The 23,724-nt window shown below is 44.0% G+C and overlaps 1 protein-coding gene across 1 annotated transcript in view; it reads right to left on the bottom strand.

The window, feature by feature from the left end:
* ercc6l2 (excision repair cross-complementation group 6-like 2) overlaps nt 1–23,724 on the bottom strand; it is a 138,791-nt gene that overhangs the window by 47,662 nt on the left and 67,405 nt on the right. Inside the window, 3 exon segments of the mRNA XM_085984965.1 lie at nt 2,493–2,588; nt 2,731–2,876; nt 16,682–16,753. Coding sequence (XP_085841091.1) covers nt 2,493–2,588; nt 2,731–2,876; nt 16,682–16,753 — 314 coding nt within the window.

A 23,724-nucleotide genomic window follows, 5' to 3' on the forward strand; every position in this document is an offset into this window, starting at 1 on the left:
ATGGTACTCCCACAGTGCTGTTAGGTAGGGAGTTCCAGGATTTTGACCCAGCGACGATGAAGGATCGGTGATATACTTCTAAGTCAGGGTGGTGTGTGACTTGGAGGGGAACTTGGAGGTGGTGGTGTTCCCATGCGCCTGCTGCCCTTGTCCTTCTAGGTGGAAGAGGTCGCAGGTTTGGGAGGTGCTGCCGAAGAATCCTTGGCGAGTTGCTGCAGTGCATCTTGTAGATGGTACACGCTGCAGCCAAGGTACGCCGGTGGTGGAGGGAGTGAATGTTTAAGGTGGTGGATGGGGTGCCAATCAAGCAGGCTTTGTCCTGGATGGTGTTGAGCATCTTGAGTGTTGTTGGAGCTGCACTCATCCAGGCAAGCGGAGAGTATTCCATCACACTCCTTACTCGTGCCCTGTAGATGGTGGAAAGGCTTTGGGGAGTCAAGAGGTGAGACACTCGCCGCAGAATACCCAGCCTCTGACCTGCTCTTGTTGTCACAGTATTTATGTGGCTGGTCCAGTTAAGTTTCTGGTTAATGGTGACCCCCAGGATGTTGATAGTGGGGGATTCAGTGATGGTAATGCCATTGAATGTCAAGGTGAGGTGGTTAGACTCTTCGCTTGTTGGAGATAGTCATTGCCTGGCACTTCTGTGGCGCGAATGTTACCTGCCACTTAAGAGGCCAAGCCTGAACATCGTCCAGGTCTTGTTGCATGCAGGCATGGACTGCTTCATTATCTGTGGAGGTGCGAATAGCGTTGAACACCCCCATTTCTGACCTTATCATGGAGGGAAGGTCATTGATGAAGCAGCTGAAGATGGTTGGGCCTGAGGCACTCCTGCAGCGATGTCCTGGGGCTGTGATGATTGACCTTCAACCACCACAACCATCTTCCTTTGTGCTAGGTATGACTCCAGCCAGTGGGGCATTTTCCCCCTGATTCCCATTGACTTCAGTTTTACTAGGGCTGCTTGATGCCAGACTCGATCAAATGCTGCCTTGATGTCAAGGGCAGTCACTCTCACCTCACCTCTGGAATTCAGCTCCTTTGTCCATGTTTGGACCAAGGCTGTAATGAGGTCGGGAGCGAGTGGTCTTGGCGGAACCCAAACTGGGCATCAGTGAGTAAGTGCCGCTTGATAGCACTGTCGATGACATCTTCCATCACTTTGCTGATGATTGAGAGTAGACTGATGGGGCGGTAATTGGTCGGGTTAGATTTGTCCTGTATTTTGTGGACAGGAGATACCTGGGCAGTTTTCCACATTGTCGGATAGATGCCAGTGTTGTAGCTGTACTGGAACAGCTTGGCTAGAGGCGCGGCTAGTTCTGGAGCACAAGTCTTCAGCACGATAGCTGGGATGTTGTCGGGGCCCATAGCTTTTGCTGTATCCAGTGCGCTCAGCCGTTTCTTGATATTACGTGGAGTGAATCGAATTGGCTGAAGAATGGCTTCTGTGATGGTGGGGACCTCGGGAGTAGGCCGATATGGATCATCCACTCGGCACTTCTGGCTGAAGTTGGTTGCAAACGTTTCAGCCTTGTCTTTTGCACTCACGTGCTGGGCTCCACCATCATTGAGGATGGGGATATTCTTGGAGCCTCCTCTTCCCGTTAGTTGTTTAATGGTCCACCAACATTCACAACTGGATGTGGCAGGACTGCAGAGCTTTGATCTAATCCGTTGATTGTGGGATCGCTTAGCCCTGTCTATAGCATGCTGCTTCTGCTTTTATTATGCATGTAGTCCTGTGTTGCAGCTTCCCCAGGTTGGCACCTCATTTTTAGGTACACCTGGTGCTGCTCCTGGCATGCTCTTCTACACTCGTTGTTGAACCAGGGTTGGTCCCCTGGCTTGATGGCAATGGTAGAGTGAGGGATATGCCAGGCCATGAGGTTACAGATTGTGGTGGAATACAATTCTGCTGCTGTTGATGGCCCACAGCGCCTCATGGATGCCCAGTTTTGAGCTGCTAGATCTGTTCTGAATCTATTCCATTTAGCACGGTGGTAGTGCCACACAACACGACGGAGGGTGTTCTCAGTGTGAAGATGGGACTTCGTCTCCACCATGACTGTGCGGTGGTCACTGCTGCCAATGCTGTCATGGACTGATGCATCTGTGACAGGTAGATTGGTGAGGACGAGGTCAAGTAGATTTTTCCCTCTTGTTGGTTCACTCACCACCTGTCGCAGGCCCAGACTTGCAGTTATGTCCTTCAGGACTCGGTCAGCTTGGTCAGGAGAGGTGCTACCGCGCCACTATTAAGATCTTTACTTTTAGTTATAAAATTGTCAAGGCCCCATGGTTGGTTGTTGCTGCTGCCTGGAATAAGTCAGCTTGTCCACACAGGTAGAGAAACTAGACAAGAGTTGTCATTGCAGCCACAGTTACATGACCACGAGTAGTTGGCAGAATGCAAGCTTTAGGAAGTCTGGGAACAGCACGGCCCTTAGGAAAACCCCAAAAAAGGAACAAATAATTTGATCACATACCTGTCAATGGCTTGCAGATCATTAGCTGGATTCCATGTTGGGTCAAACATCACAACAATATTTGCTCCAACAAAATTTAGTCCTAAGCCACCAGCCCTGTGATGAAACAAAAACAGATATACAGTCAAACAAGAGCAAGATATAACAGTACTGATCTTTTGTTGATACAGTAATTTACCTTTTTGAAAGAAAAATTAACTGAAATGATTGCACAATCTGCAAATTCCACACAGCTTACAATGTGGACACCAAGCAAATGTTGATGTTTTGTGTGCTGTTAAATTCCTTCACTATCCTGACCCTCTCCTCCGTCTTGGTTTTCCCATCAAGTCGTCGGTAATCCAACCCAGTTGCCATGCAGTATCTCTCCAGCACATCCAAAAGCTGATGGAACACAAACATTTTATACAAACAAGCTCAGTCAGTTCTGCACATTGCCCACTTCCTGCTTAGACAGTGAAGCATCTCTCCAATGCCTTACTTTAAACTGGGTACAGAATTAAAAGCTTATCAAGCATTTTGTATTTACAGTGCCGCAATGCAGTTTTTAGATGAGATGGAATTAAAGTTTTTGTATTTCTCCCCCCCCTATTGAATTAAGTTTGTCTTTTCAAAAGGTGCTTTCATATTTTAAAAAGCAATCGACATTAAACACCCATTCTCCTGCCTTGAGCGGCACTCTGGAAAGTAAGTGGGAGTACCTTCACCACACGGACTGCAGCGGTTCAAGAAGGCGGCTCACCACCACCTTCTCAAGGGCAATTAGGGATGGGCAATAAATGCTGGCCTTGCCAGCGACGCCCAGATCCCATAAACAAATAAAAAAAACCTCTCTTGTCCTGCTAGTGGCAGAGACTCATTTTCTTTATGAATCTTGGGACATGCTAAAATATTTGCGAGTTATTTCCGCACTGTGTCTGATGGAAAAGTAAACGAGGGTGAGTGGTGGCAGGAGGCCGGTATAGTGCCGCTCTCTCGAAACCAGCAGAGCAAGATTTAGAGCAGATATTAGAGAAAAAAAGTCTATACTCAAGGGGGTAAATTTACCTTCATTTGTTAAAACTCACTGAGTACATTGCTTTACAATGACATCAACATTTTTGTTAAAAATCAGCAAACAGGGAAAGATATATTCGAAAAAGTGAAAAATGTGTGCAATAATCTACCATAATGGGCAAGTTAATGTACTTAAGGGATGAGATTTAATTGGCTGAATGATCCTTTCTCCATCTCTTACTTTACTTCTGTTTTTATATGCACCCATATGGCTGTTTTGATATGGATTGGACGACTGTAAGAATCTCTCACTGACATTCAGGGATGGAGGTTCAAAATAATAAATAAAGTCACATTTATCTGTCTACATTATGCATGAAAACATTATCAGAAAAAGAAAAGAAACACATGTAATAAATACGCTTACTCTTGAATATGCTGCATATGTAAAAACCACAAATTAGGAAATAATTGATTCAGACATGTTTTAAAGTTTATACTTTCTCCTTGATATGAGCCATTTGCAAAACATCATCAGACATGGCGGGAGTAAAAATGGGACAATTTCAGACACCGGTGGGGGGGGGTTAAAATTATTCCTGGAGTGTGTTTTTTTGTTGCAAATCCTGTGATACCTGTATTGGAAACAGTCAAAATGGGTAGCTTTTAACTGAAGAAATGGAGTCACAGAGAATGCGGCAAACCTTAAAATAAAATAAAAATTGCAACCACAATGTTAAAAGAATAAACAAGAAACTTTCCGGAGCTGTATTCCTTATGATGAATATAATATCAGCTCTGAAGCTTGCCACAACCAAGCAAATTACTTTGTAAAGCTTGCATTTTACTTAATCCATGAATCACGTTGGGGCATGGACTGATTTGGAAAACGGTCAATGGGGAGTATGTTTCCCTTCAAACCAGGATCACTTTGCAGGGACCAGTTGTCAATTTGTAACTGGAGATACAAAGACTGAGAATTAATGACAGGGAAAGGCTCTGATAGGGTGGATGTGGAGAAACTTTTTCCACTTGTGGGTGAGCCCAGAACAAGGGGGCATAAATATAAGTTATCCACTAACAGATCAAATAAAGAATTTAGGAGGAATTTCTTTCCACAGAGTGGTGAGAATGCAGAACCCGCTGCCACATGGAGTGGTTGAAGCAGATCGCACTGATGCATTGAAAAGGCGGCTTGATGTAGACATGAGAGAGAAGGGAATAGAGGAATACGAAGGCAGGGTGGGATGAGGTAATGAGAGTGGTGGGGGGTTGTATGGGGTATAAGCACCGGCACAAACCAGTTGGGCTGAATGGCCTGTTTCTATGGTGTAGATTCTATGCAATAGATTCATATAAAACTCCTATATAAGACAGGATTTTAACCTGCAGACTGAAAACTTGGCTTTGTTGGCTATGAAATGCAATAAAAACATAGCTATTGGAAGCTTGACTGTCTACATATTATCTGAAGTTGTTGAAATAAATACTCAGGAAGTATAAATTATCTCTTTAAAAAATAACTTTGCTTTTGAGAAGTGTAACTGAGATTGTTTTTTAAAAAAATGATTCAAAGAGATGATTGGATTGCCACATGGCTAAAATAAATCCATGTTTAAAAAAGCAAACAGACAGTTATTGTGGATAATTTTCATTTAAAAAAGTAAGTTTTTCTCCCCGTCAATGCTCTCCCTTACAAACACTGGCTCTTGCGAGCAATCCTCTGGTACTTCACCCAACAATTTTTAAACAATTGTAAGGTTCTCAAAATTCCAACATTCCCCGAAGTTATTAATCAAAAGGGACCCTGGATGGACTTGATTTTAAAACCAGGTTACCCGAAATGGCTGCGGTAAACCTGGTGACCAGGCCAAATGGGATTTTAAAACAAAGGTTCTGCAAAACAAGCAGGTCAAGGAGTTCAAGTTTTAAACTAATCAAAGACTTTGTAAGGACTGATAAAATGAACAAAAGACTGTACATTCCAGTCATTAAGTTGGAATGGGCTCCATCAAGCCATTAGGCTTTCTGCATTTTAAATCGGGAACGGCTCACCAGAGACATTAAACCTGAATGGGAGCGATTCACAACTTGTCTTTAACAACGGCCAGGGTTTCGAGGCTACTTTAGACATAACGACTATCACTCTACAGGTCATTTTTATAAACGTTTTTAAACATTTAAACGAGCTCACCCAAATCAGACAAAGGACTGAACTGATTTGCCGCGCAGATAAGGGCTCCCGATGGGGGTATAACTATGGGCCCATCAGGAAGCCACTTGCTCTCTTGCCTCTTCTCCCCTGCCTCCTGCCTCTCAACTCGCTGCCAGATTACAACCAGGACGGGTTGTATGAAGAAGACTGCGTGGGGCTTCGAATAAACGGGCCCTCAGTCCAGCTCATTCAACCCAACTGGATCAACCAAGGAAGAACATCAACTGAAGAAGAGCCCGTCCTGCGAGGTAAAATACCCAGGCAGAGACTTTAATATTGGGGTATTTTACCTGGACGGCACCCTTGCAGCGTGCTGGAACCACGTGACGTCGGCAGGCCACAGAGTGCACAAGGAGTGAACCCAAAACCTTCAACTGTTTTTTTTTAAACATAACAAGTTCTTGGATTGGTGAGCATGAAGTTCTGGCCCCTCATAGTCTAATCTAGTTAGGTATAGGGGGTGGGAATTAAGGGGATTGCTAATATAGTTGTTTTCCCTTGATTGTGCCGTGTGTTCCCCATTCCCTTTAAGTATAAGCATTTTATGTCTGTAGTGTGCTGTACCAGTAATTTTCTCGTATAAGATCGTTATAATTTTTCAGTTCAATAAAATCTTGGTTCTTTTACACCAAACCACTTGTCTACTCGATTTTCTGTATCGCTGCCTGTATCTAAGTCCGGTGTCCAGAACCCAGGGGGCGAGCGATTCGAACCGCTCAAAGAAGGTAGTCAGAGGCAAAGCTGACTGACCAAACACGCCTGTGCAAACCCCCTACACAATCTGTTGCTTAAGTATAACTACTTATTTGCAAAAATATGTTCTCACAACACTGGAAAGGAATGGCAATTTTGACTGACCAAATTTGGTGCAATATACGGCATTTACATTTTATGGATTCTCAGGCAAGAATTCATTGACAAGTACAAAAAAAAGTGGAAATTGCATTATATTGCTGAAAAGAGTTTTTACTATAGAGATACATCCCCAATTTAGTTTTACATTAAAACTATCAAATGTATATGATGCGACATCCCAAACCAGAACTTTTAAGAATTGTTACTAAAGCCAATTTACAATGGCAATTATGGGACTCACTAGAAAATCCAACCTTAAAATCCCAATATAAATTCTTCAAAATACCAAATTCTCCAGCTTCATATAGTGCTACTTCTGAGACAATTTTCGCACCATGGCAATTTGGAGTTACTGCTACGTAAATCTCCACTAGGTTTATACTTGCAGCTGCATCCACTTCATTTACTTTGAACTGAACAATTAGATTGCAAAAAGCCCTGCGTCCTCTTTAAAAAGAACTCAGCTTTCCTGTTGACTACTACGCTTTGCTCAGTAAAAGCTACATTTTTTTATAACGTATAAATCAAATACAGGTGTTTAATACTTAAGCAAAAGTTGCGTGTAAGTGGACATCATAAATTAACAAAATACTTACCCATGCCAACAAAAATATTGGCGGTGTGAATTTTAATGGGGTTCTCCTGTTTGCTGCAACTTTGGTGCAAAATCCGCTAAAATGGCGTTTCCGTTGCTCTTCCGCCAAAGTTACAGCAGACGAGCAAGAGAACCTGCGTAGAAATTCAGCTGCAGTAACTTTACAGATCCCTAGTTTACACTGGGATTTTGAGGTTAGAGTTTCTGATCAGATTCCCCCAGCTGACATTTTATTTAACTGGAGCAAGTATGAACTGGGGTCAACAATCAGAAGCTTGTGCACAGTGTCCATCCACCACCCCCCTCCCCCGCCCCCCCCCCCACACACACACAAATGTAATCATTTACTCACAAAAGCTCCTCTTCAAGCACAAACTAAACTTTGTGAGGGACACGGTGACCTTACCCCCTCAAACTGTAATAAACATTCCTGTCTGAAATGCAGTGCGACAAAGCTTCGATTTTAGATCTATTTTGATTTTCCTCGTAATACTCAAAATTAATATAATCAAAGAAAGCATTTACAACTCTAGTCCTTTTGATGGACTCTTCCAAATATTACTAAATTTACAAGATTTTCTGACAAGGCAGGAGCGTTTGATACAGCCTTCCTTAGTCTGGATTGATGCAATAGTTCCAGTAGGGAAACAAAAAACTGACACGGTCTGTTCAAGATAGCAACCAAAATTAAACTAACTGACCACAGGCCTGATTCTGTAGTTTAACAAGACAAAAAATGATAACAGCAGGGTGAGGTATGCCGCTACTATGCAAATCTTTACTCTGGTGAATTGTGAACAATATTCTTTAATTTTTGACCGTTTGTTGGTTTAGAAACAATGGCTGAGGCTAACACAGCTCCACAAAACTAACGTAACCTTTGGAGAAAACCTGAAGATTACTGGACTGCACTTTGAATGTCCTCTAAAGCAATATTTTAAACAGAGCATACACAGCAGTTATTGGCCCAGAATTTGTGGTCCTGATGACAACGAACTGGCAGCGTTTGCCGTCATTTCGCCTTTGAAACTGACCACTTCAGGATTTAGCGACTGCGCAGCCTAACGCGGAAAGCATAAAGTTGCGGTTTGTCATTCACTGCTCCTCCACAGACTGCGCTGTGTGCCCCCCACCACCCCCTCCCCACACACAGAGCCGGCAATCAGTGAAATCTCTCAAATCAGGGAAAGTGATGAAAACATCGGCTCTTCCGCAGCAATTCCACTGTTAAATTCCCCGCTTAAAGTTAGAACCAAAGGGATTAGGTGTAACTGGGGTTTTAACAGCGTATTGACTGCTTAACAAAGGTTATGGCGCTGAAAACCGAATTTTAATTTCGTGCAGTGTGAAATTTATCCATTTTAATATAAATTAAAATTAAGAAACTTTTTAAAAATTAAAATTAAATGTTTTTTTAAAGTTTGTTCATCGTTATTTCAGGTTTGTCTCGCACTATGTGATTCCTACTGTACTACGTTGACTTGAAATACACGTCGGAAAATCTGAACTTCTCGACACAGAGATTGCAAGATCTTTGTGCTAAGCTTACTTCAGGGCCAGCGGCAAACGCATTTGCTTAGCCGCTGACTACAAATTCCAGGCCATTATTTTGACAGAACAGTCTACTTTAAGATGGAGATTTCTTCCTGCCAGTTGGTAGAGTCAGCTTTGTCCACTATTGGGTCTCTGTTTAATTGCAGACTTCCCCAAAAGGATGCAGTTGACTCAATGTTCTGGCACTTTTTGTCTATCATTAATAGAGGCCGCGATTTTGCCGGTGGTCAGAGGGCGGGTTTAGAGGCGGGTCAGGAGTTAAATCCAAAATGATTGACGGCGGGTTGCGAACCCGCTTCCACGCGACTTTCCAAAGTGTTGGGTCTGTGACTCCTGATCAGACCCGACACCAAGCGGCGGGAGAGGCACTTTAGGTAGTTAACAGCTTGTTTAATGCTATTTTGAGAGGGTTTATCAATTTTGCCACATTTTCAACAGTGTTCCGCGGCGTTGCAGGAACACGCCAGCTGATTGTATCGGGTGATCCAACAAGCTGAATAGTTCACAACTGCAACTGCAGCATTAAAGCTAACCTGCCACATCAGTTTAATTTCAAATGCCAGAACTTTCTGATTTCAGGATTTGGAAGACATATTTCAGGTGTATTGAGGTTGTAAGTGTGTGTTGTGAGATGTATATGCACTGTGACCTCCTTGGAATAACCGTTCTCCACATTACTGAGCACTTATAACATTTCATCCTCAAGTGGCATATACACCAGCAGAATGGGAACCATTTATACTCTCTCATCCTGGTCCTCAGATTTGGAGGACGAGCAGCCGTGGCAGCAGCAGAACCAGGCACACCAGCAGCACAGACAACAAGAGCGCCAACCTTCTCCTGAGCCACCTGATGCTGCACAGGGCAGAGGCCGTCAGCGCAGGGCTGCACCACGCCGCATGAGATACCCACACAGGGTTTACAGGCAGAGGATAAGCTTCCTCAACATGACTGAGCAGCAGTGCCAAAGGAGGCTGAGACTTTCCAGGGATCAGTAGCAGACATCAGCGGCATCTCCCAGTCAGCCGCACACAGATGCATCACGCAGGTTACCAATGTCCTGTTTGTCAAGTCAGCCAATTACATCCACTTCTCAACGGTTGAAGCAAGTGTTACTGCGCGGGCAGTTGCGTTTGCCAATATGGCAGGTTTCCTAAGGGTGTGGGGCGTCGTAGACTGCACACATGTGGCCATTAGGGCACCCCATCACAACCCAGCTGTATTTGTGAACCGCAAGGGCTTTCACTCCCTTAACGTGAAGCTGGTGTGTAACCACAGGAAGAACATTATGCATGTGTGCACAAACTTCCCTGGCAGCTGCCATGACTCGTTCATCCTGCAGCAGTCTACTGTGCCTCAGCTCTTCAATCCACCAACCCAACTTTCCGGATGGCTACTTGGAGTCAAGGGCTATCCCCTGAAGATGTGGCTAATGACACTGATGAGGAGGCCATCAAACAAAGCTGAGGAGCATTACGAGAGCCACATTTCCACCAGAAGCATCATAGAGCAAACCATAGGATTGCTTAAAATGCACTACAGATGCCTGGACAGATCTGGTGGAGCCCTACAGTATGCACCAGCCAGAATCATCGTGCTCTGCTGTGCACTGCACAACATCGCACTGCAGCGTGGCTTACCGCTGCCTGAGGAACAAGTGGCACGGTGCACAGCCTCCTCCTCCTCAGAGGAGGAGCCGAATGAGGTTGCAGAAGAGGAACACCTGGCAGAGGCGGCTGTCCCAGTGCTATCAGCACGCGACCTCATTGCTGGCCGTGAGGCAAAGGATGGACTAATCCATGCCAGATTCGCGTAACTTTATGCTGCACATACATGTGGCTGGCACATGCACATGAGGGTTGGCAGAACCTTCATTCCACACAATACAGCATCTGTACAATGAACTGTGCATTCCTATCATTCTCCCCACCATCACTGCAGATTAAAGGCAGCCTCATCCTTCACTGTGCCACTTCCAATTCTGAGCACACATAGGGCAATGCATTGAATTTTTGACATCGCATTACTTTAATGCAATAGAAATAAAGATCACAAACGTAAATTGGTATAATATGAAAACACCCAAGTGACTACCCTTGTGACTATTTGTGTTTTAGCTTTCTCTTACGTGGCTTCAGCAGATGTAGAGGCAGCGTGCTTACTTATCTGCTGTGCCTGCTTAGATGCCTTTGGAGGTCGTCCTCTGGGTTTGGGAGGCTTGGAGGGCTCCGCAAAAGTCTGCTCCTTCTGTGGCTGTGCAGGGGCAGAGACGGCCATCTCAGTTGGGCGAGGCATCTGGGGCTCTGACTGAGGTCTCCGCAGTGGCTTGGGAGTGTGAGTGCTTGGAGAGGAGCCCCCACTTCCTTGCTGTCGACCACCACCATCCCTCTCATGGGTCACCTGCACTTCACTGCCAGCAAGTAGCTGGAGAGCACCTTGCTGCACATCAGTGGGGCCATGAGGACCCATTTCTGTGCTGACATTCCTCATAACAAGGACGTCCATGAACCTCTGGTTTCTCTCCTCAATAGATGACCATCTATCCTCCATAGATGACCATCTATTTAGAAGTCTAGAAGGACTTAATTTTAGGCAGAGAATGAGGTTGGCATCTTAAGGAAGTTCTACAAGTGAAACATCCAGTTCCCTCATCATTATGATTGATACCAAAGTACTGACTGCATTTGATGCCAAGGATGTCCATTTCATTTAAAACTCTCTCTAGATTATCTGTTTTTTCTTACATTTGCATGTGATGAAACCATGCAGTGGTCTGTATTACGCATGTAACAGTAAGTCTGATTTGTCTACATACCTTAAATAAAGCATTTTTCATTTGTATTATTTACATTCATTTCTATTTTAGCCTCCAGATTCTGTCTTGCTTCTTCAAAATACTTCAGAGTTTCAGCGATTAGTATAGTCCAGAAAGTTGGCCATCTTCTGATGGTGCTTGGCAGGGCCCTGATGGGTTCTTGAGATGTGACCATAAGGAATGATTGCTTAAAAAAACCTCCCAGTACTCTCCCCAAAACTCAAATCAGTAGTGTATTAAGTGAAGTACATTCAACGTGGTGATTGTGAACAGCAGTTACATAATTAACAAAGGAGGAAATAATTTAACTTAAATCATATTTATAACTTTATATATATGAAATATATAAGTTGATACTCAATTTTGGCATTGTGAAAGAAATGGAAAACTCACCAGTTTCATAAGACAAATATTACAGCTCATTAAATTCAGAGTGTAATACTATAGTCTAAATTTATACCAATTTAAGTAATATCGAGCAGCTACTTTTAAGGAGATAAATTAGAACCTGAAATAGAGGGATCATGAAGTAATATTAAACCATCTACAATTAAAAGTCAAATAACTTTTCTCCATATTAAAGTTAATAATAGCACTGAAATAACATTAAATAAAGTTCTCTATAAACCACAAATGTAAAACTGAAATACAGGAAACTTTTTTTTATCCGGCACTGACGGGACCGACATGGTGCCGGTTCATCAAAAATTCCGGATAACCGAAAGCTATACTTAAAAGATACGGAGAGCTGAGAGCTCCGTATAAAGCAACAAACCCTGTTGCTTAGCAACAGGTGCAGAACAATGGCCACAAGTTCCAAGCATCTCTGTAGCTTAGCAACAGCTGCAGCCACACCCTTGCACAGCAACAGATCGAGGAAGGCAAGTACAATATGAAGTAAAACTTACCTGAACCTACTCCTGAATTTTGCCGGTTAACCGAGATTTCCGGTTATTTAGGTGCCGGTAAATCGAAAGTTTCCTGTAGATCATGTGATTATCAATTTAGGAAACTCACCCATTCAGTATTGGGAGATAGATTAAAAACAAAAACACAGTGGTTACATCAAAATAAAAGTAAACCATCTCAATTTAAGTCACAAATGCAACTTTTTACTTTAAAAGGTCAAATAATCAACCACTATATTAACATTCATAACAGCACTCAAAGATATATATAATTTCCATCCATTGGTGCTCACTGATATCTAATTGGTCTCTGGTTAGCATGTGGACATCAATCTGATTGGTCTGTCTGATCAGCAGGGACCTGAGGACAAACCTGCACCGAACTCCTAGCGGCAACAGGTTCAGCCAGGTCTCAGCTCCTGTCTACAGCCCCATCCCGGAACTCCCCTCCCTAGCTTCAGACTGTGGGCTCTTCCTCATCATCATCCACCTACTCTGCTGACTTTTTCAGGCACCCCTTTATGTGCTTCGAGTCCAGTAAATAGCAAAATTAAAAAGGTCTTTAGGTGTTAGTTGGACAAGAGGTCTGCAAAGATCAGCAGAGCTTGAAGCAGGTCCATGGGGAAAATGAGAACAGGCCAAGCAGAGTGAAACCAATGACTTGAACCCGGGGGAGGGGACAGGGGAGGGGATGTGATTGTTGGGAAGAAGGAAAACAAAGGAGCAAAACACCCAGATGAGGTGAAGGTGGTAAGAAGAAAACAAAGAGAGAAGGTAAAGGTAAAATTAAAAAAGGGGGACAGGAAGGCAGAGGAGGAAGAAGGGAAGAGGAGAACATAAGAATTAGGAGCAGGAGTAGGCCATACGGCCCCTCGAGCCTGCTCCACCATTCAATAAGATCATGGTTGATCATTGACCTCAACTCCACTTTCCTGCCCGATCCCCATATCCCTTGATTCCCCTAGAGTCCAAAAATCTATCTACCTAACAGCACTGAGAGTACCTTCATCACACGACTCACCACCACCTTCTCGAGGACAATTAGGAATGGGCAATAAATGCTGGCTTTGCCAGCAAAGCCCACATCCCAGGAATGAATTTTAAAAAAGGACACAAATTAGTGCCAGCAAGCAGACACACAGACAATTTGCACATGAACCACGCCACTGTTGCATGATTGACTGCAGCAGGCCAGGGCTGTTGGGGCGCACTATGGCAGTTACACCCCTGCACCAGTGCAGCTACCAACTGGTGAGTCAGAAGGAACAGAAGGTTATGTCTCAATCTGGATACTAGATGCATACTTACTACCAGGGTTAGGAACTGTAGCCTGTTCTCTGTATTTGGAGCAGGCCCAGAAGGACAGAAATGGATTGCATCTTGTTCTGTAAGTAATTCATATGTGGGAACTACCAACAGTCTAACATCAACATCCAACAGATGGCAGTTGGCAACATAGCCCAGACAAAGTGTGACCACGGGAGAGGGTGCAGTCCATGAGAGAAATGTGGGATAAAGTCAAAAAAATCCTGAATACTAATCCTTTTACTTTTTATCTACGATCAATGTTGCAGGACATCACTCGTAGTTTCAAAAGGATAATATGTTATTTTGTGCAAACTGGATTCAAAAACTTGCTCAAGGAGCTAATAAAGAGGCGAAGGCCTTGATTTTGGTCTATGGCGTACATGAGCTGGGCAGTGCGCAGAGCAATTGCGATGCCCACATAATGTTGTCAGCGAGGGGTCTGAACCATTTTGATGGTTGGGCCTCATTTAAATATATTTGGTAAGCTGCCCACATAATTTGAGCACTGATAGGCAGCCCACCATTTTGAGAGGGTGTGAATCCTGATGGGGCAGCCACTGAGCATGGGCCTGTAACAGCACCTTAAAGGGGAGGGCTGGACAAGTCAGGAGTGGGAAGTGACAGAGGGTATAACTTAAGAGGCTGGGGTCTTTGTAGAAGGAGCAAGGAGGGTCGTTCAGGTGATCGTGAAGACTCAAAACTGACAAAATCTATGAATTAGTAATATTCCCAGAACTGCTCCCAGCGATCCCTTTAACCTACGCTAGACCTGGCCATTTCCTGCCCTGTACCACTGAGCAGGAGCCTCGCTGATGAGGATGAAATTGGCATCAGAGTCCTAAAGATGTCAAAGGACGTGGCTTTGCATGAAATAATGAAAAAAAAGACTTGCATTTATATAGCGCCTTTCACGACCACCGGATGTCTCAAAGCGCTTTACAACCAGTGTAGTACTTTTGGAGTGTAGTCACTGTTGTAATGTGGGAAACGCGGCAGCCAATTTGCGCACAGCAAAGTCCCACAAACAGCAATGTGATAATGATGAGATAATCTGTTTTTGTTATGTTGGTTGAGGGATAAATATTGGCCAGGACACCGGGGATAACTTCCCTGCTCTTCGAAATAGTGCCATGGGATCTTTTACGTCCACCTGAGAGAGCAGATGGGGCCTCCGTTTAACGTCTCATCCGAAAGACGGCACCTCCGATAGTGTAGCACTCCCTCAGCACTGCACTGGAGTGTCAGCCTAGCTTTATGTGCTCAAGTCCCTGGAGTGGGACTTGAACCCATAACCTTCTGACTCAGAGGAGAGTGTGTTACCAACTGAGCCACAGCTGACATTGTCAATGTGGCTCCCACCTGTTTTGCTAGACTTTTTCCTGAGACCCTAACCAGAAAGTTGTTTTGTTTGATTAAGCAAAAATGCCTGTATTTCCAGTAAAAACCTATTTAGGTCTGAACTGTACTTTTTTTGTCCCCATCAGGGAGTACCAGATTCTGGAATCTCAACTTACTAACCCTAGACAAACCTTGTAAACAATTATGAATTCTGATGCAAATCTGTTGTAATGGCAAACAGGAATAAAAATAAAAATGATGCAGAATGATGAGGGAAGGTACTTCCATAGCTCTTTTCTTTGAAAGTGGTACTAGGGGTCAGTAGACAATAGTCAGACTATTGACCTTCCTGAATAGTTTTTCGGTATAGCATGACCTGTGATAGAGCTTTGGGACTGGAATAGTCTCCAGTGTCGCCAATGACACAGACTATTCATTATGCTCAACATGGGTGATGAGTACACACAGCAGAACAAGTCTGCACTTCAGAAACCCAAGGTGCAGAAGCTGGAAACCCAAGGCGTTGGAACTAAATAGTTTGGACTCCTGGCTACCACATGCCAACTTTGATGCAAAATGTAAATAGTAGTGCAGAAGCAGACTTGAATTCTGAGAAATTTGGACAACAGGTGAATCTGGAAATGTTTCTTTTTGATACGGCTTTGCTTGACTTCCTTCACAGAATTAGGAACTTGAAGATGATGACTCATGGACAAGCATTATAAGCTTTTTGGCCTTGGCTAGGCTTCAACCACCCTGCATTTAATTAACTTTTGAAGTCACTGTAGCTTGTCTTTACTTTGCACTGTTAAATGGAACATTTTCTCCCACCCACAGTCACACCAGGAATAGAATTAATTTCGCATGATCATTTTCCATAGTAAATCACCCACATTTGCTCTTTCATCTGATCACAGAACCATATCACTGATCCCAATGGGGCTGAATAAATTTAACATTCCACCAAAATCGTTCTACTGCATAGTGCAATTCCAGGTTACATGAAGTAGTCCTTTTAGGGGCTGACACAAAGGATAGAAAATATGGAGAAATTCAAACACAAGCATACTGCAGGCAGTTGTCTATATTGCTTAAGACTAAGTTAAGCAACAGCCATTTTTTAAAATCAGCACAGCCCGACAACACTCCTCAAGGCTATATTTGTCTTAGCATTCAACAGGGGTCACTAAGATAGCAATTAACCTCAAAAAGTGTTTTTTTTTTAAATTTTTTTAATTACAGCATTTTGGTAACAATGCCATATTTGGCAGAATACAGATTCTAGCCATTGTGAGTTTATGAAAAAATAAACCGCTCCAGATGTAACTCTCACAACCAATTCCATGGTAAATTTTTCATAAATCACCACCCCTGTTGTTCATCCTCTCTGTAATTGTGGCATGAAAAGGGTTTTCAGTCAGTGGGAGGGGGATATCCCACTAAGCAAGTATTTTAAAACCTCTTCCTGTCAAAAGTACAAGGTAACTCCTAAATGGGACACTTGTAAATGAATACCAACCAGTGTGTCTCAGGTTTTTCTGTTCACTCATACAAAATGTTCTGGTTTAGTTCGTCAGCAAAGTGTATTTGAACATGGTTACCCACCTTGGTAGAGAGGGAGAAGAGCAGAATTTTGTCCTGGTTTCTTCTACAGTGGTCCAAAAGCCGCTGAAGAACCTGAAAGCACAGGCGGAGACATTGATATTTCAACACTCTGGTTACCAGGTTTGCGGATCACAATTGGTACTGTGCCGTTATTGCTAACATTTCTAAATTGATTGAGGGATACAGGAGAATGGAATGAAATGTAAACCAATTTTTTAAAATAATTATATCCACTTAAGAAACTAAGGCCTAGAAATTCAGTATCGCCACATTTGGGGCGCTACAGCCGGGCGTTCGCTGAATTTAGCGCCCGGCGCAACTTAGCGCCACCTTCGCCGAAATTGAGTTGCATCGCCCCAAGAGGCTGCTGCTACGCTAAAGCAGGCGATGCATGACTATCATAAGGCGCTAAGCCGGCGAGCCGAGGCGCTAACACCGAGGGCGGGCGCAGTGCAGGTGCGGCGAGTTGCTGATTGAAGGCAGACACGCTGGCGCCGGTCAGCTCTTAAAGGGGGAGGGTCGATTTGTTTGGCTGGCACGCCCTGCACACTGCAGCCCTGAAGCAAGGCCTGACCATTGCTGGTTCATCAGTTCTACGCTCAGGACCATGGAGAAGGCCGCTATTCTTCCAAATCCCATTGCACGCTCTTGCTGCTTGTCCAGGGTCATGGGGAAGGAGATGTACTGACGTCTCCTTCTGAAAAGGGCATTGGTCACCTGGCGGATGCAGCAATGTACTGCGAACTGGGAGATGTTGGCAATGTCCCCAGTAGCGGATTGGAAGGAGCCGGTGGCATAGAAGCTGAGAGCCACCGTCACTGTCACTGCCACCGACAGAGATGTCCTGCTCCTCAGCTGCGGCTGCAGATCTCTGCGAAGCAGGTGGCAGATCTGAGTGACCACCTCCCTTCTGAATCGCAGCCTCCGAACACACTGCTCCTCAGACATGTTCAGATATGAGAACTGCTGGCGGTATACCCTGGGTGGGTAAGGCCTCCTGTGCCGACGCCTGTTGGCCCTTCTCCATCTGGCCATGACTGGCACTCTCTCACGGCGTCTCTGAGCCCTTTCAATGCAATGGAGAAGCCCAACGTTTCCACCCATTGCAGCCCTCATTATATGTGGCGACTCAAGGCTATGGCACTGAAAGTTAAATCCAAGTGCAAAGCTCTGGCCTGAAGCCAGAAGTACCTGTGCGAGCGCTGAGTCAAAGCATAAAGCTCTCTCCCTTTGTCTCTCTCCAAATATCCGTCTCTCACACAGAAGGATTGGCACAAAATGGCTGCCACTTATAATGCAGGAGGAGTCCCCTTTAAATAGCGCCCCCTGCGGCGACTGGGAACCGTTCCCCTCTACCAGTCGCTGGGGGTGCCAGGCGCACAGAAGGGCGGCGCCACTGAAGTTCCGGTTCGGGGCGCACCAAGGGCGTTGCACCATGAAATGACGTCAGGATCCGCGCGCGCAGCTGAGCGGGCGCTGCGGTTTTGCGCCGCCGCTAAATCTTGAGTGAAGTTCGCGAGAGGTGCAGATCGCGCCGCGCCCGGGCGCTAGCTGCTTAGCGCCCCACTTCTCCTCCTCCTCCTAAGGTGCTAGCGGCTGGCACTAACAACTGAATTTCTAGGCCTAAAGATACACCTGACCTGATTGCATAGGTTGGGGCTTTGGTAAGGTTAATGCTACTATTCATAGGATTACAAAGGAACAAAGTTCCTTGGCCACCTATAGAGGAAGCTCTGAAGGTGTTCGTCAGCCTAGTCAAGTCAGTTCAGCATACTCTGGTGGAGGGATCTGGAAGACAATGGCTATTTGGGAAGTGCTGCTGAAATGTTTGTGCTTAAAAAACCATTATAAAAGGGCCAATGATGGTATCGCCCAAGATGGTTGTAATGCTGTGAAGCTCTCTCATTTAGGAGTTATTTAATTCTGTTTTTAACACCTTTTAACCCACCCTCTTCACCTCAATATGGTATTTGTTTTCTAAATCACAGCCCATATCAAAAAGTCGAGTCAATCCTTGCTAAAGGTACTCCCCTCAACATCTGCTTCAAAGCCTGGTACTTTGTAAATTGCTGCCATCTCTCAACCTGCTAAGTTCCAGCCCTTCTTCAGATCCTCAGCTTGCTACTTCAGCAACCATCCTTTCGGAAAGTTAGTTGCACTGGACAAGAATTTAACAGCTTGAAATGTGCAGCACAAAGAATTGGTAAGTGGGTAGAGGAGGCTCAGTATCAGACATGTGATAATGTTTTGTGCATCGCCACCCTCAAGGATCAAGTGGCAGACTTGGATAATAATGGTCACCTCAGCCATGTTCGAATTTTTGAAGGCGATTCCATGACTAACTTCGCACAAAATCTAATCCAAGAGTTTTTCAATCAAATGTGCACGATACACCTTACCGCCTCAACCTCCTGCCCTAGCTTGCCCACGGGCTATTACAGAGAAATTTGCTTTTTACCAGATCAAGAAGGGAATTCTAAGGCAGGTATGTATTCATTCTCATCTGCAGTGGAAAGAGAGATATCTTGCTGACCAATGAGTAGGCCAAGAAATGGAGTGGGGGAATGGGGGAGATGGGAGTGAAAAGGTGCCATAGTGCCACCAGTGTTGGGAGGCCTGCAACCACACTAGTGACAGGTAAGTGTTTACGTGGGCAGTTTCAATTGTAAGTGTCAACATAAAAATGTTACCAAAATTTGTGACACCTGAAGTTAGACAGGAAGTGTGCCTCATTTCCTACATCATGTGTGTGAGGACCTGGCCCTGGTCAATCCTTGGCTTTAGGGTAATACAACAGTATTACACTTTGTGCTCTTGACTGCAAAAACGTTATTTCAGAATTAAAGTTTTATTCCTGATTTATTATATACCGCAGTCTGGGCCTGTACAAGTGGTTCTTTTGATAGATCAGATCAGAAACTTGTTTGTTGTCTGGATGTCCTAGGAAATTAAGCAGATAGCATTTCAGTGTTTGCTCTACTTCCTACAGGTTAACCGTTGCTTACTTTGAGAGATTGCCAAGGTAGGTTTGCAAAAGGAAATCACTGCTTTTAACTCCAACAAAAAGTGGGAAACTTTGGCTTCCCAGCGAAATTGAAGCAGATTGATAAATTGGAATCTACACTCAAACCAAACCCAGCTTCAGGTTTCAGATATATTTTGGAGGGGATGTGGCAAATTCAGTGGTTTCTCTCAAATCATGTGTTTTTGCATTTTGGCAAAGTTACTAGGCTAAGATGTTATTTAAGGAGGGTTTAAAGGAGAGGGTTTGAGTACAGAAACAAGGATGTCTTGCTACAATTGTACAGGGCCTTGGTGAGACCACATCTTGAGTATTGTGTGCAGTTTTTGTCGCCTTATCTGAGGAAGGATATTCTTGCCATGGAAGGAGTTCAGTGAAGATTCACCAGGCTGATACCTGGGATGGCAGGAATGACGTATGAGGAGAGATTGGGTCGATTGGGCTTGTACTCGCTGGAGTTTAGAAGAATGAGAGAGGATCTCATTGAAATTCTGGCAGGACTGGACAGACTAGATGCAGGGAGGATGTTCCCGATGGTCGGGGAATCCAGAACCAGGGGTCACAGTCGAAGGATAAGGGGTAGGCCTTTTAGGACAGAAATGAGGAGGAATTTCTTCACCCAGAGAGTGGTGAACCTGTGGAATTCTCTACCACAGAAGGCAGTAGAGGCCAATTCATTAAATATATTCAAGAAGGAGTTGGATATATTTCTTAAGGCTAAAGGGATCAAGGGGTATGGGGAGAAAGCAGGTACTGGGTACTGAACTTGGATGATCAGCCATGATCGCATTGAATGGCGGAGCAGGCTCGAGGGGCCGAATGGCCTATTCCTATCTTCTATGTTTCTATGTTTCTAAATCATTACAGGGATTGAAGAAGGCCCTAATGCACTTCATTGTGGTTCCCTGTTGAAATTTCATTGTATTCATATTTTGGCCGACTCATTCACCTCCTTAAGTCTGTACCTCATTCCTCCATTTCAGTCTTCTGATGTCAGGTGCTTCTACCTCCACAATCTACCTGGGCTGATCAGCTCTGGAGCAAAACTCAATGAGGGAGAATGACATACTCAGTGCAGCAATTGCAGGCAAAATCCAGGCAAATTTGATCTCTGTTTTGGCATCATCAGTCACAGAACGTAGCTAGTAGTCTTGGATTGCAGATAAACATCTCGGGTTTTCTGCAGTTGGTTTCCCTGGGGTTGGGATATACAAGGTTCAGTGCTTTGCTCCTTGTGGGCGACACTCCCCCCCCGTTGGTCAGCTGCTATATTTTCCTTTTCTTGTGATTCCTGTTGTTCCTCCCACAGATCCGACTCCCTCTCCTGGGATATTACTTTGGGTCATTTCTAGTTTAATGGTGCGTACTCATCCTAGCCATAAGGTTAGTTAGCAGACCCTTCCGAGTTAGAATTGTCTATCCTTCATCTTGGTTTAACAGGGATGGATTCATTTGATTATTATATTTTTCAGATGAGTTCTTCCCATTTAGGTTGAGACCTTGCCTTGAGTTTCAGTTGTCTTTTTACCCAAGGGTTTTTCTTAAGAAAGTGACGGATATGATGGCTGAGGGAAATGCAGTTCATTGGACTTTCTGAAAGCTTTTGACAAGGTACCACAGAGAAGATTAAGGGGTATGGAATTAGGGGAGGTGTAGAAATGTGGATTAAAAACTGGTTAGAAGGGAAGAAATATAGCATAGGAGTTAAGGGCCAATAGAAGCTGCAAGGGAATAATTGATAAGATGATGGAATGGGCAAAAAAATGGCAGCTAGAATTCAATGTATGTGTGAGGTGGTACAACATTTTCATTTTTTAAAAATATACGTTGAATGGGGGAAGGTTAGGTAATGGGGGTTTGGGGGTTCAGGTTCACAAGGCATTCAAAGCAGCACTTTGTGGATATAACCATCAAAACATATTTGAAAGTTCTCTATCTGAATGCACGTAGCATTCGTAACAAAATAGACGAGTTAATGGCACAAATAACTACATATGGGTATGATCTTGTGGCCATTACAGAAACATGGCTGCAGGGTGACAATGCCTGGGAATTAAACATACCAGGTTATTTAACGATCAGGAAGGACAGGCAGGAAGGAAGGGGAGGTGGGGTGGCTATGTTAATAAAGGAAGGAATCACTGTAATACAGAGAAATGATATTGGGTCAAAAGATCAGGATAATGAAACAGTTTGGGAGGAGATAAGGAATAATAAGGGGAAAAAAACACGAGTGGGCGTAGTCTATAGGCCTCCGAACAGTTGCAACTCTGTTGGACGGAGTATCAATCAGGAAATAGTTGAGGCTTGTAATAAGGGAACATCTATAATTATGGGGGATTTTAACTATCATATTAATTGGACAAATCAAATTGGGCAGGGCTGCCTTGAGGATGAGTTCATTGAGTGTATTAGGGATGGGTTTCTTGAGCAGTATGTAACTGAACCGACCAGGGGGCAAGCAACCTTAGATCTGGTCCTGTGTAACGAGACAGGGTTAATTAAAAATGTCCTAGTAAAGGATCCCCTTGGAATGAGTGACCATAACATGGTTGAATTCCATATTCAATTAGAGGGTGAGAAGGTTGGATTTCAAACAAGTGTGCTAAGCTTGAATAAAGGAGACTATGAAGGTATGAGAGCGGAATTGAGTAGAGTGGATTGGGAAAATAGATTAAAGGGTAAGACGATACATGATCAGTGGTGTACATTTAAGGAGTTATTTTACAACTTCCAAAAAAAAAATATTCCACTGAGAAGAAAAGGGTGTAAAAGAAAAGACAGCCATCCGTGGCTAAGTAAAGAAATTAAGGATAGTATTCGACTAAAAACAAGGGCATATAAGGTAGCCAAATCTAGTGGGAGGATAGAGGATTGGGAAAACTTTAAAAGACAGCAAAAAATAACAAAAAGATTGATTAAGAAAGGGAAGATAGATTATGAAAGTAAATTAGCAAAAAATATAAAAACAGATAGTAAGAGTTTTTATAGTTATATATAAAGAAAAAGGGTGGCTAAAGTAAATGTTGGCCCCTTAGAGGATGAGACCGGGAAATTAATGGTGGGAGATATGGAGATGGCAAAAACACTGAATGAATATTTTGTATCAGTCTTTACAGTAGAGGACACGAAGAATATCCCAACACTGGACAAACAGGGGGCTATGGGGGGGGGGGGGGGGGGGGGGGGGGGAGGAGCTAAACACGATCAAAATCACTAAGGAAGTGGTACTCGGTAAAATAATGGGACTCAAGGCGGATAAATCACCTGGACCTGATGGCTTACATCCTAGGGTCTTGAGGGAAGTGGCGGTAGGGATTGTGGATGCATTAGTAATAATTTTCCAAAACTCCCTGGACTCAGCAAAGGTCCCGGCAGACTGGAAAACTGCTAATGTAACACCCTTATTTAAAAAGGGCAGTAGACAGAAGGCTGGAAACTATAGACCGGTTAGCCTAACATCTGTGGTAGGTAAAATTTTGGAGTCCATTATTAAGGAGACAGTAACAGGACATTTGGATAATCATCATTTAATAGGACAAAGTCAGCATGGTTTTATGAAGGGGAAGTCATGTTTGACAAATTTGCTGGAGTTCTTTGAGGAAGTAACATATAGGGTGGATAAAGGGGAACCAGTGGACGTAGTGTATTTAGACTTCCAAAAGGCATTTGACAAGGTGCCACACAGAAGATTATTGCTTAAGATAAAAAAATCACAGGATTGGGGGTAATATTCTGGCATGGATAGAGGATTGGCTATCTAACAGAAGGCAGAGAGTTGGGATAAATGGTTCATTCTCAGACTGGCAATCAGTAACTAGTGGTGTTCCGCAGGGGTCAGTGCTGGGCCCCCAACTCTTTACAATCTATATTAACGATTTGGAGGAGGGGACCGAGTGTAACATATCAAAGTTTGCAGATGATACTAAGATGGGAGGGAAAGTAGTGAGTGAGGAGGACATAAAAAACCTGCAAGGGGACATAGACAGGCTAAGTAAGTGGGCAGATATTTGGCAGATGG

Source organism: Somniosus microcephalus, chromosome 1 (assembly GCF_052327205.1).
Source record: "Somniosus microcephalus isolate GS21.2 chromosome 1, FLI_Smic_1.0, whole genome shotgun sequence".
Lineage (NCBI taxonomy): Eukaryota > Metazoa > Chordata > Chondrichthyes > Squaliformes > Somniosidae > Somniosus > Somniosus microcephalus.